At 51.8% G+C, this 11999-nt stretch overlaps 1 protein-coding gene across 1 annotated transcript; it reads right to left on the bottom strand.

Annotated features, from left to right (window-relative positions):
- Positions 1–429: 429 nt before the first annotated feature.
- EVX2 (even-skipped homeobox 2) lies at positions 430–6838 on the bottom strand. Its single transcript, XM_021075278.2, has 3 exons — positions 6273–6838; positions 5097–5374; positions 430–3786 (listed from the first exon to the last, which is right to left on the bottom strand). The coding sequence occupies exons 1-3, from the start codon at positions 6697–6699 to the stop codon at positions 3067–3069; spliced, it is 1425 nt and encodes a 474-aa protein (XP_020930937.2). The 5' UTR covers positions 6700–6838; the 3' UTR covers positions 430–3066.
- Between the last annotated feature and the right edge of the window lie 5161 nt (positions 6839–11999).

Here is an 11999-nt window from a genome sequence, read left to right on the forward strand (position 1 = left end):
ATACTCCACAAATGGAAGAATCAAAAATGGACATGTTAATTAGATGGAGGAATTAATTTTGTTGACATTTGTTGTACTACAAACTAAGCCCCCAGCCCTGAGTCGTGTGCATACACTCCCTGTATCTGTGCTGGTGTGTCCTCTACATTACGTATCCATACACACTACTACTAAACACTCTTATCTGTTTAGCCAGCCAATTAACGCTAAACCAATGTTTGGACATACTGCATGTCTCCTATAAACATGAGTAATGTATTTGCTGTAAAAATAATGATTAGAATGAATTAATCCGTCTGATGTGTGTATTATATGGATTTAAATATGTTGTTTTAAGAGATTCTCATAACCCTGGATGCCACAGTTAAAAACAAACACCAGCACGCACCGTTTTGCAATCTCTTAAACAAATAAAATCGCTTTGATTTAAATAACATTTATTTTACATGACCAAACACAATAAATAACGTAATATACAAAGCTTTGTAATTATTGCACATTTGTAAAATATCTTACAGTGAGTTCATACAGCCAGCAATATTTAAAGCACGAAGACTTTATTTACACTTTTGTTTTAATATAATAACCAGATCCAACGGACCTAATGTAAGATGAATTTATGTTAATTTTACCAACCAGCGTTCTCATCAATTATATATATTTTGGAGGGAAATGTAAACATTATTGCCTAAAGTACTTATATACATCTGATAGCTGATCATAAGAAAGGACTTTAACAATCTACAAGGTAAAGCTGATAAAAGGGTACCATATTTTGGTTTATTTTATTTAGCCTTAAATTATATATTAATATTTTAATGTAAACGCAGTAAGAGCTGGTATAATCCATTTTTAACATAAGTAGTCTCATCTCCTTAAAGAAAAAAGAAAACAAAAGTTGAGCTTTAGATCATTGCTATTTCATTGGGAAGTTCTCTAATATTTTACGGGAATATCTTAATAGACCCCAGGGAATTATACCATTTCCCCTTGAAATATTTTCCATTCGATGAAAATAATAATTTCCCCCTGTAAAGTGAATTCTTTCAAAAGTTTCCTGAAAGCCTATTTTTAGGAAATAAATTTTTAAAATCCAGTGTCTTTAACACAAATATGTCAGAACACGAATTTGAAATAAATCACAGAAAAGAGTGCCAATGGATATATACGGATGTGTGTGTATCTCTCACATATGTATATGCTTAAGAGAATATATATACACATATATGTATATATACATATACATACGCACACGGATATGTAGGTGGCACACCTACATTTAAATACACACACATACCCACTTCGCTGGGTCTAAACATGCACTAGCAAGTTATTTTAGAGCTTCAACTCTTCAGAAAAATCTCATTATGTGAGGAGCGAAGTGGCTCTGCGGGGAGCATTATGGAAATATCTGGGCTTGATTTAATGAGGCTGTTCACATTGGTGGAATATCAACTTAACAGAGAAAAGTCTACCCAGGGCGTCCAAGTTACCAAAATGAAAATTGGCAATTGAGATGATAAGAACGTGGCTTTCTTCTGCGAAATCACTTCAGGTAACAGAGATAACATTAAATAACATACATTCTATGCACCAAGAACAATGTTTTATGTACCGAGTCTCTTATCCGTCTCTCCTAATGACTTCCCTTAGCGGGTTGTTAGTACTTGACAGCAGGTCTCCGTGCGGGGAACTTTTCTCCAATTCCACATTCAAAGGAGGTCCATCAGAGAGCATGATTGGCAATTTTCGTCATAATCTGCACATTATTAGCATCAAAATTGACGTGGCACTTAACACTGGTGGGTTTTGATGTGCCTTTCTTCAAGTTCAAGGAAACCCCTCCAGCAGCCAGGGTTGGCAGAGCGGGTCTCAACACCCAGCGGTGGCTTTTTGCAGAGGCGGAGGCGCAATAGACATGCGTGAGAAATAAGCTAAGAACCATTTTACCGGAGGAAAGGAAAGCGAGGAGAGAAGAGGGTGAGGGGAAATAGAGTTCGAACTTAGAAAAGTGTCTAAGAAAATGCTTCAGGACAATATAAATCTAGAAATTCAAGTATTTCCCAGATATAGTGGAAACCCGGTAGTTGGAAAACTGAGCTGCAAACGCTTCTTCAAATACTATGGCGACCTGTCAGTCTTGCCCTCCCCATTCTTTTCGTTTCCCTTTCCTTTCCTGGCCTGACCATGGCAACCTCATTAGTCTTTACTTTTTGCATAAAACACGCAAGACGCCTCCATTCCAAACCGAAAATCAAAAGAGAGAACTGCGTTGGACCGAGAGAGAGGAAGCGAGACCGCCGCCTCTTCCCACCCCGGCTTTGTGACTTCGTTTTTCCCGGGGACGGCGGCCACAGCCCCACCATCCTTGCCCCAGCACACAGTAAACAATTTCACAAACACACCCACAGCCGTCCCCGCTCTCCATCCGCCCTCCTGGCCTTCCTCTCAGACCTCCGTTCCTCCGCTCTTCTTCGACAGGGTCCCTAATAAGCTCAGACTGAGAGAAAAATTCTACCTCCTCTCACCCTCGTTTAAGAAAAGAAGGGATGGAAGAAACAGAGCAGCAGCAGGAACATCGGAGGTGGCTTTCTCTCCCGCATAAAGCACTAGCGCACACCATTCCCTTCTCTCTTTGTTGCGGTTCTCGGTTGATTCCGGCCACGTGGTTCAGCCGAGGAACCAGGCCTGAGGGCTTAAGCCGGGGCCAGAGGACTGGTTTCGGGAGGAAGGGATTGTCTTGGGGAGACCAAGAGCTCGGGACAGAGGCAGGAAGCTGGGTCTGGGCGGCGGGAAACATATTTAGAGGAGGGGAGGTGGCTGGGTAGCAAATATAAAAATAGAAATAATTTGAGGGGACGCCTGCCCGGCTTTCGCACCGGCTCTTTCCCCCCAACTGGGGCAGGTTCCCTTCGGCCTCCCGCGCTGGGGCGCCCCCTGGCGGCAGCTTCAGCAGCGGGCAGCGCGCTGAGGGCACGTGGGCGCACACTGGGCGCGGGGGTCGCTCAGGGGGCTCCCGGGCACACTCTGAGAGGCGGGAACGGCCCCCTGGCGGTGACGACGTAGTTATCTAGTGAGCGGCGCCTCGTCCCTCTGGTCCGGCGGGCTCACCGCGGTCTTGCTAAGCACAGCAGCTGAATAGGGCAGGAAGCCGCTCTCAGAGCGCGGCGCCGCTGCGCTGCAGCCGAAGTCCGAGCCTCCGGCGGCCCCCGCGCCGCCGCCGCCACCCCCGCCGCCCCCGCCGCCACCCCGGGACCCCAGAGCAGCGGCGGCGGCCGCGGCTGCCGCCGCGGCGGATTGACTGCTGTGACAACTGAGGCACGAGCAGGGCGCGGAGCCGCCGCTGGGGGGCGCCCCGGCTGCCGCGGCCGAGGAGGCCGCGGCCGCAGCCGCCGCCGCCGCGGCCGCGGCCGAGGCCGCGCTGTTGAGCCCCGCGGCGGCCGCAGGCGTCTGGTAGAGGCCTGGGTGTCGGAAGCTGCACAGCAGCTCCGGCCGAGAGTAGGGGTGCGAGAGGGCGCGAAAGGTGTCCAGCGGGCGGATAGAAGTGGCGAAGGGCGATGAGGCCGCGGCGGCTGCGCCAGAGGCCGCAGCCGCCGCGGCCGCAGCCGTAACACCCACGTGCGGGTAGTAATGCAGCGGCACGTGCGAGTGGAAGGGGTAGGGCAGGCTTCCGGTGGCGGCCGCGTGCGTCATCATGTAGGTATAGAAGCTGGGGTCGGCCGGGTGCGGCCAGGACATGGCCAGGCGCTGCCGCTTGTCCTTCATGCGTCGGTTCTGGAACCACACCTGCGGGGAGAGCCGCGCCGCGGCCCGAGTTAGGAAGCGTCCCAAGGCCCCAACCCCCACCCCGGGCCTCCCCGCCCCTCCCGGACCTCTGAACGGCCTGGCCTATGTAACCCTCCCCCACAACCGGGCCCAGCCCATAGTCCCCTCTGCTCTACCAGCTGGGACAGTGTCAGCGGCAGAGTGGCGGGCCATGGGCACACCCTCCTCAGCGAAGAGTCTTCTTCCCTGTGTCCTCAGGCTTCTGCTCTCTTACTCTTGGCTGCATTTTTTCGTCCCAACCCAACCTTTCCCGCCACCCACCAGTGCCCAGCCTCGCTGAGCACCGTCTCTCAATCCCAGGATTTGAACGGGGATTCTAGGCCTCCTTTGAAGAAAGGCTCCCGCGGCAGCTTTTCTAAAAAGTCGCCGCGCGAGGTCTTGAGTCCTCTGAGCTGCAAGGAATTGTCTCGAGGGGCACGGGTCCAATTCTGATATTGAAGGGATGATTTTATTGGAATCGTTTGCATCAATTGAGTGGCGGGAGCAACATCCTCTTAAACCGGGAAGGGGATTTTTCTACCCCTCCCAACACAGTATCTAATGAAGACATCATTCGTCACAACTCTAAATTAAAGAAAGCCGGACCAAACCGAAGGGAGACTTCCACACTCCTCCCCTATCCCGTGGAGTTTCCTCTTTTCTTTTTCTAGAGTGCCGGCTCCTCCGTGAAGTGTTCACTAAGGCGCCCAACCTCCCGGCTGTCCCTCCTGGACGTATAATAAAAATTAATCGCCTTAAGATATACAAAGAAGGACAATTTCGTTGCCTTCCCCCCCGAGGGGTTGCTTTTTTTCCTGTTGCCCAGGAGAATAAATGTTTAGAAAACTACTTTCTCAACCCAATCGATTTTTAAAATACAGCATCCTTTTCTCTCTGTTGTAACGATTTATGTGGAAAATAAATCTCCACGATCAAAAGCAAATGAAAAGTTTCGCCTCTGGTTCGTGCCAGAGGAACAAAGACTAGCCGGCTTCGCCGCGGATGGGAAAGAGGGGCCATGGACATGGGCTAGGGGCACCTGGGCAGGCGCTGAGCAGAGGCGAGCGTTTGCCGCATTGGCTTCGCCATTCCGGGGCCTTTCCAGGTCGGTCAGGCCGGGCAACCCTTCGGGTTTGGGAGCTGAGAAATAAATATGCCAATTCCTTTGGTGACTCTCCCCGCGGGTTTTCAGCCCTCAGTTAAATCTAGCCACCCAGAAAAAAGAAAAGAGAAACAAAAATCAACCCAACACCTCGGGGGAGGCTAGAACAGGCGCGTGCTGGACTCAATACCTTGATAGTGGTTTCGGGCAGGTTGAGCGCAGCAGCCAGCTCGCACCGGCGGGGACGCGACACATAGTTCTCCCTGTAGAACTCCTTCTCCAGGCGCGCGATCTGTTCTCGGGTGAACGCCGTGCGGTAGCGCCGCACCTGATCCGCGCCGGAGCCGGAGCCTCCCAGAGCCGGGCCCCCGCCGCTGCCTCCGCTGCCACCGCCTCCATGCAGGCTGCCGAGGCCAGAGCCCGACGCAGACGTCGTGGTGCCCGCAGCTGAGCCACTCTCCGCGTACCCTGACAAACAAATGCCGCCGACAGAGCATGAGTCACTGTGGGACCGAGATCCCGGCACAGGGGCTGCACGCGGATGGGGGACGCCGTGAGAGGAAGGCGAGGCGCTGCCTAAATTGATGGGGTCTGTCATGCTTACAAATTGCTGCCGTTAATGGAATCGATAAAGTTTGGGGAGCCCTTCATAACCAAATAATAGGAACTCAATTAGGGAGGGTTGTTTTGTTTTAATAATCGGAAATTTTCAACTCAGGAGGAAAATTGGCCGAGGGAAAATGCCTACATCTAGAAGCAGTTTGGGAAGCTCTGGATTTGCCGTGATCTGAGGACTGCAGGACAGCTTTCTGCACGGCCTCTAACCTTTCTTTGACAGTCTTTCGGGTTTGGCTTAAAATATTTTAAGATTTGAAAGACAACAGGAGCTCAAACCAGAACTATTTGGGGGTGGCTCTACTTTTCAACTCTTTCTCCCGCTGACCCAAGAAGGTCTCCCAGAGGCGCCCAGCGAGGCTCCCTTAGACTTACATAGAATGCCCCCTCCACTCGGCCTTGGGATTCAGAGGGAGGGAAGTTCAGACCAGCTGCCCGGGGCACCTTTCCCTCAGAGCATGTCAGTAGATGGCTAGAGATCTGTCGACTCGCACGGGTTTTTAGACCCGCGCGCAGAAAACATTTTCTCCGACTCAGGAGCGAGGGCAGGCCCCAGGCCTGCTCCTCTCTGGGAAGCTCAAGGAGCAGAGCCAGAGGGCACGATCCCGGCCTGCGTCCTGTCCCCGCTCGAGCCAGCTCTCTGCAGCTCGCTGCAGAAGATCGGAGAGGGGCGAAGGCACCAGGAAGGGCCCGGAAAAGCACCGGAGGAACAGGGAGGATGGGACCGGAGAGGCGCGGGCGGCGAGATTACCTTTGCCATTGTTTTCCTTGAGCGGCGCGGCGCCGAGGCCGCCGGGGGAGCGCAGCGCGGAGCAGCCCACCTCCACGTCGCTGCTCATGTCCGCCTCAGCGGCACCCTCTGAATAATGGCCCGGCTTTTTGCGGCCCTCCGCGGCGGACGCAATTTCGGAGGAGACGGTGCTTTCGCTGCCCGGGTGCTGCAGGTTGAACAAAGTGTCTATTTCGAATTTGCCCTTGGCAGGGAGGTCTCCCAGAGCGCTGTGCAGGGGGGCGGACGGCAGGCGAGGGCTGAGGCGAGCCGGGTGCTGCGAATTTTCCAGGGCCTCGAGTACAGCATTGCCAGCTGAGTCGGACAAATTGGAGAACCTCTTGCCGGCCGTGGGGCTGTGCAGCCCTCTCTCCATCAGAATCATCTCTTTTCTTATTCTTTCCATCATCTCAGCTTTCTAAAAAATGTCACAGTGGCCCGGCTGTCCCGTCCTAATGATGGGCTGCGCCTAGGGCTAATTCTCATTCAGCCCCAGCGAGCGCCTCTAAATATTATTATCTCTTTTGGAGGGAGGCGGAAAAATTGTGGGATGCCAGAGCGAGGGAATGACTGGTCAAAATGACCCATACATCCTTCCGAGCCCGAGATGTCATTCATCAAAAAGTAGCGCTCGCTCGTCATTAAGGTACGAATGACGCCGTTCGAATAATCATTTATTGTAACAGGTTTATAAGCAAATAAATACACGCTGCTGTCAGTGGGTAATGAAGGCGGCTTCGGAGCAGACAAATAGATCCAGGTAGGAGACGAGAAGAGACAAGAAGTGAGGAGGAAGGCTCCGGTCCTTTGCCCGCTCAGAGCCGGTTCTGCTCGCCCGGGGGTTTGGCCTCGGGGGTGAAATTGACAGTCTGATTAATAGAGCGCGCCGCGGCACATTTCCCCCTTCATTTAGGGGCATCATTACGCTCTCAGTTTGCTGGGTTGCCCCTTAGGTCCTAATCATGCAGCACCTTCCTCATTTTTCCTCGGACACAGATACGTGTTAAATAATAGATAATGCTTTGATTTTCCAGAGAAGATCGTCGAGAAGGGTTGTTTTTTTTAACATTTACAAGCGGGAGGAGGGTAAAGGGGGGGGACAGGGGGAGGGTGTAGGAAGAGTTGCGTAAGGAGAAGACCTTGCGCTCCTGTATGGATTACTTATCTTTCGAATTTCAGAACCAAATATGTATTTTATTTAACAAATAGGACGCCGAGTTCTCTCTCTCTCTCCCCCACTTCTTTGCCTCAGCCTGCCTGCTCTCTCCTCCCATCGAGAGAGAGAGAGAGAGAGAGAGAGAGAGAGAGAGAGAGAGAGAGAGAGAGAGAGGGAGAGAGGGAGAGAGAATGAGAATATGAATGTCATAGAGTTTTGAAAGCACTTTAGTGCTACGTGGCTGGGGAGGTGCGTTGGGCCCGCGCCTCCAAACGGAAATCATTAGATCCTCTCTGATTCTTTAACACTATTTGCAGAGTGTGTTCTGAACTTGAAGTCCCGGGTTTTTTACTTTTATAATCCTGCTGATGGATAGGCTTCTCGCCTACGCATTTTCCCTGGGGGAAATGAACTCGGCTGGACGATTTCACAACAGAATTCAACAGCTAACTTTAAACACAGTCGCAATTTACAGCGCCATATGGGTCGCCCCAAATCCACTTTTTACGGTGCCAGCCTTTCCCCTCCCTCCTCAAATCGAATTATTTGTGAAAAAGTTGCCGGATTTTGAAGGCAAAGGGGGGAAAGAAGAGACTTAGTTTCCTTCCTCTATTTTCCCCTGCCCTCTCTTCCCCACTCTGCTCGTCTTCCAACTCGCCTTCCTCCCTTCCCCAACCCCAGCACCTTACCTGTGGCCCCGGGTATTCCCCGCTCGGAGTCTGGCCGCGAAATATCGCGGACCAGCCGTGCTGCTGCTCCTCCCGGCCTGAGCTTGGCGGCTGAGCCTCTTGGCGATAACTTTGATGGTCATAATGACGCTGGTGGCAACCATTTTAACGAAGATCAATCTTCGCTCAAGGCCGTTGCACGTCTCCTTCCTCGCTTGCGCCCCACCGTGCCCAGACCCCAATGCGCTGTGCGAGTGTACCCGCCAGCAGCCCAAGGGGAGAGATCCGTGGCCTCTGGGAGGGACAAGAGAAGACAGAGATGGGACACGGAGGTCGGCCTGCGAGCTTCCGAAGCAGCCGAGAGACCCTGGCAATCTGGGCGCTGGGCTTGGGTCCTGCATCCCCGCCCCAGCGCCAACCCAGACCCCAACCCAGGCCCCCCCTTTCCTCCCTGCCGCCACACCCAGCACATCGGGGTGTGTTAGGGGCAAACTCCAGATCTATTTGCCCATCTCTCTGTTGGCTCTTTCCTTTTAACCTTAGACCCATTGGGGGCCCGTCAGGAATGTAAGGGGAGGCGAGGTGTGAAGTATATGTATATACATTTATACACATAGTCAATGCCAAAAGTTTCTCTCGTGTTCCCCTTGGCGCCAACTTATTTCAACAACGCGAGGTTTGCTTAGAAAATCAATTCCACCTCTTTAAGGTAATAAACGGAATTCTCCCCCAAGGTGAGAAATGGAAAGCTGGATAGGCACCCAGTGGCTGGAGAGGTGAGAGGTGTAACTGCGAAGTGGGCGTCGGGGGTAGATCGTAGGAGGACATGACCTGTGTTCACCTTCGCCCCTGCCCCAGAGGCCACCCGACTCTGCGTACTATCTGAGCCCTTCTCACGCCTGCTGTCCGGCGATTAACGTGGTCAGAGCTCAGCCTCGAGGGTGCCCCCACCTCTCCTTCCCCGCTCCACAGTCCGAATGCCCAGTTCCACCATCCTTGGCAGGCTGCGCCGGGCGTAGGGGAGTTGCTGTCCCAGGAACTTAAGATGGGTACCCCCTAGTCCCGCTTCGCTTTGGGACACTTTGGTCCAGGTTCTGGTCTTGGCGGGTGGGGGCGCCAAGGCCCTGGTGGGGGGGGGTGAAATGGGCGGAGGCGCGACTTAAGCGGAAGTCGCTGATGCCTTTATTGCTGTCGTTTGGCGCCCCCGTCTGTTTTCCTCGCGGTTTCGGCGGCTGTGAGCTGCTTTCAATGGCAGAAGCCGCCGCTGGGGGCTGGGTTACAGACGGCAGTCCTTTCCTACTTCACCCCGCGGGTGAGTCTCCAACTTCCTCCCTTCCTCTGGGATCCCTCGCTTCTAGACCCAAAGCCTGTGCCAAACCGGACTTCAGTCTGTTGAAAAGGGAAGAACACCAATTCTTGATGATACCTTCATTCATTAGTGGTTTTGAAAACTATTCTGCACCTTTTAAAAAACATTAATTTGCATATTCTAGCATGTTTATTATGAAAAGTGCATTTGAGACAATTTCAGGGAAACTACTCATACTAAAAGACACCTATAATTTTTCACTAAATTGAGTTTAGCAGACAATGTTTTGGGGGAGACCGAGAACATTCCATCACAATATTTAATGTCACTTAATTTTAGATTCCACACCTATAAGTAGTAGTAATGTTGGCCAACTTATATAGAGCTTTTACTCTGAAGTTACAAGTGCTTTTTTACATATATTATCGTCTCTAAAACTCACAGCAAATCTAGGGATCAATTGTATTATTATTCTTTTTTCAGAGAAGAGAAAAATTCCGCACAGAAATTAGAGGACTTGCTTGTGATTTAAGTTATCTCTGATAATATCTAAGCTGTGTTGAATTTAAAAGCTTTGGGTAAGAGATCCCGATTGTGGCTCAGCAGAAACGAATCTGACTAGTATCCATGAGGATGCAGGTTTGATCCCTGGCCTCACTCAGTGGGTTAAGTATTCGGCATTGCCATGAACTTCGGTGTAAGTCGAGAATGTGGCTTAGATGTGGCATAGTTGTGGCAGTGGCATAGGCCAGTAGCCACAGCTCTGATTCGATCCCTAGCCTGGGAACCTCCAGGTGCTGCGGGTGCACCCCCCCAAAAAAAAGCTTTGGACAACATTTTTGGTTGATTCTTTCATTTTACATATTTCTTTTTAAATCCAGGCCTATCTCAGAAATAGTTCTCTGACACAGTTCTGTTGCTGTTTATTAATGAAATGCCCAAAACTTGCACCTCTCCTAGATGTCCAGGCTGAAACTGGGGACTGTCAGAACTTCCTGGATTCAGATGCAGCCTCTGAGTACTACCAAGACCTCCTGCTCACTACCAAGACACAAGATTCACTCAAGAAAAAAGACAAGAATCCAACCCATGCCCGCGTGGTTTGGCAGGAATTTTTAAGATGCGTTGGGAGTGAGGGTGAGGGAAGGGCTTTCCTCCAAAAGGCCTGAAAAGCACTTTTTGCTCCAAAGGAGGAATTACATGAAAGAGGCCTGAGTTTTGTGTTGTTAGGCCTCCAGACTAAATATTTGCTTCTGGAGCAGTGGCGGGTCCTCCGAGGTGAAGTGGTAAACACTTTTGGCCTTCGGGTGAAGGTAATAAAATTGTGTCCAGGCTGCCCGAGGGGAGGTGCGCCGGTAAAGCCAGAGTTGCCAGGAGCCGGACAATCGCCGGAGCCTGGTTCCTGCCTTCGGTGAGGAAGGCTCCGGGCCAACAGGGCGCGAAACCCGCAGGCCGGCATCGGACGCAAGATCGCTGAAGGACTGGGACCGCCGAGTGCGGTGGGACGGCGGAACGGCTAGAGCCTGGCCTGTGAACCCGGTACTTTTTTCTTTAGACTAAGTGCAGTCCCCACGGCTCGGAAGTTTCGGTTTATAAGGGAAGACGCTGGTCTGGAGACTCCAGGGCGGATTCTGTACTGGCAACTTTTTGCTGCCTTTCCTGAGCAGGCCGGCCTCGCGCGATCTCCCCCGGGTCTCTCTGTCTGCTTCTATTTCTCCTCCGCTGTCCTACAATCCCGCGCCCAGCAGGACCGACTTGAGTGGGCGATCGGGTGGAGGGGATGGGTTACTGTCTCCCTGGACTCTGAGGCTACCCTGACTCGCTGCCTGCCTGAAGCTCCTGCACCCTCGGAAGCGACAGGAAAACTTGCAGGGACATCTAGCGCCGGGCCAGGGGAACTGCGCGCCGCCCAGCAGGGAAGCTAAGCCTGACCCTCTTGCTCCTCCGCCTCCTTCCCTTCGCCCCCTCCCTCCCACCCCCGCCCCTCCGCGGTTAAGCATTTCCCTAACCTTCATCCCTTGGTTTTGCCAGTGACCACAAGTGAATTTCCCTTAGAGACAGCGGGGATCTGCGGAATGGGCGGGGCGGGGAGGGTGACAGAGAGAGAGAGACAGAGACAGAAAGACAGAGAGATACCTATTTTTCTTTCATTTCGAAGGGCTGAAAGAGCGAGCACTTACGGACTTCACAATGGTATTGCTAAAGAAGTATTCCCAGGATAAACCTACACCTTGAGCTGTCTGTAGGACAAAAGAGGGAAAGATAGTTTACGGTCCCCTCCTTTGTTTTGCGAAAAAAGCAGCAAGTTACCTGGGTCCTCTTGCTCTGCACCCACCCTCCGGCGCCCCCTTCACAGCGAGATTAGTGCTTCTTTGAGAGGGAAGACTCTTGCTGTGTTTAATTCCCGCCAGGGCTGGCGGAGTTCTCTCCATCAAAAACAAGGGTCCACTGCCCTGCAGGAGGTAAAGCTGGTCTTGCCAAATAACGCTTCGGTTTGGAGACTTTTTTGTTGTTGTTGCAAACAATTTACATTTAATAAAGCTTAATTGTGTTGTTAAATTCAAATGGAATACATC

The sequence above is a fragment of the Sus scrofa genome, chromosome 15 (genome assembly GCF_054392235.1).
Source record: "Sus scrofa isolate SSC_HxYL_T2T_F1_AM1 chromosome 15, Sscrofa_HxYL_maternal_Yorkshire_Landrace_v2.0, whole genome shotgun sequence".
NCBI lineage: Eukaryota > Metazoa > Chordata > Mammalia > Artiodactyla > Suidae > Sus > Sus scrofa.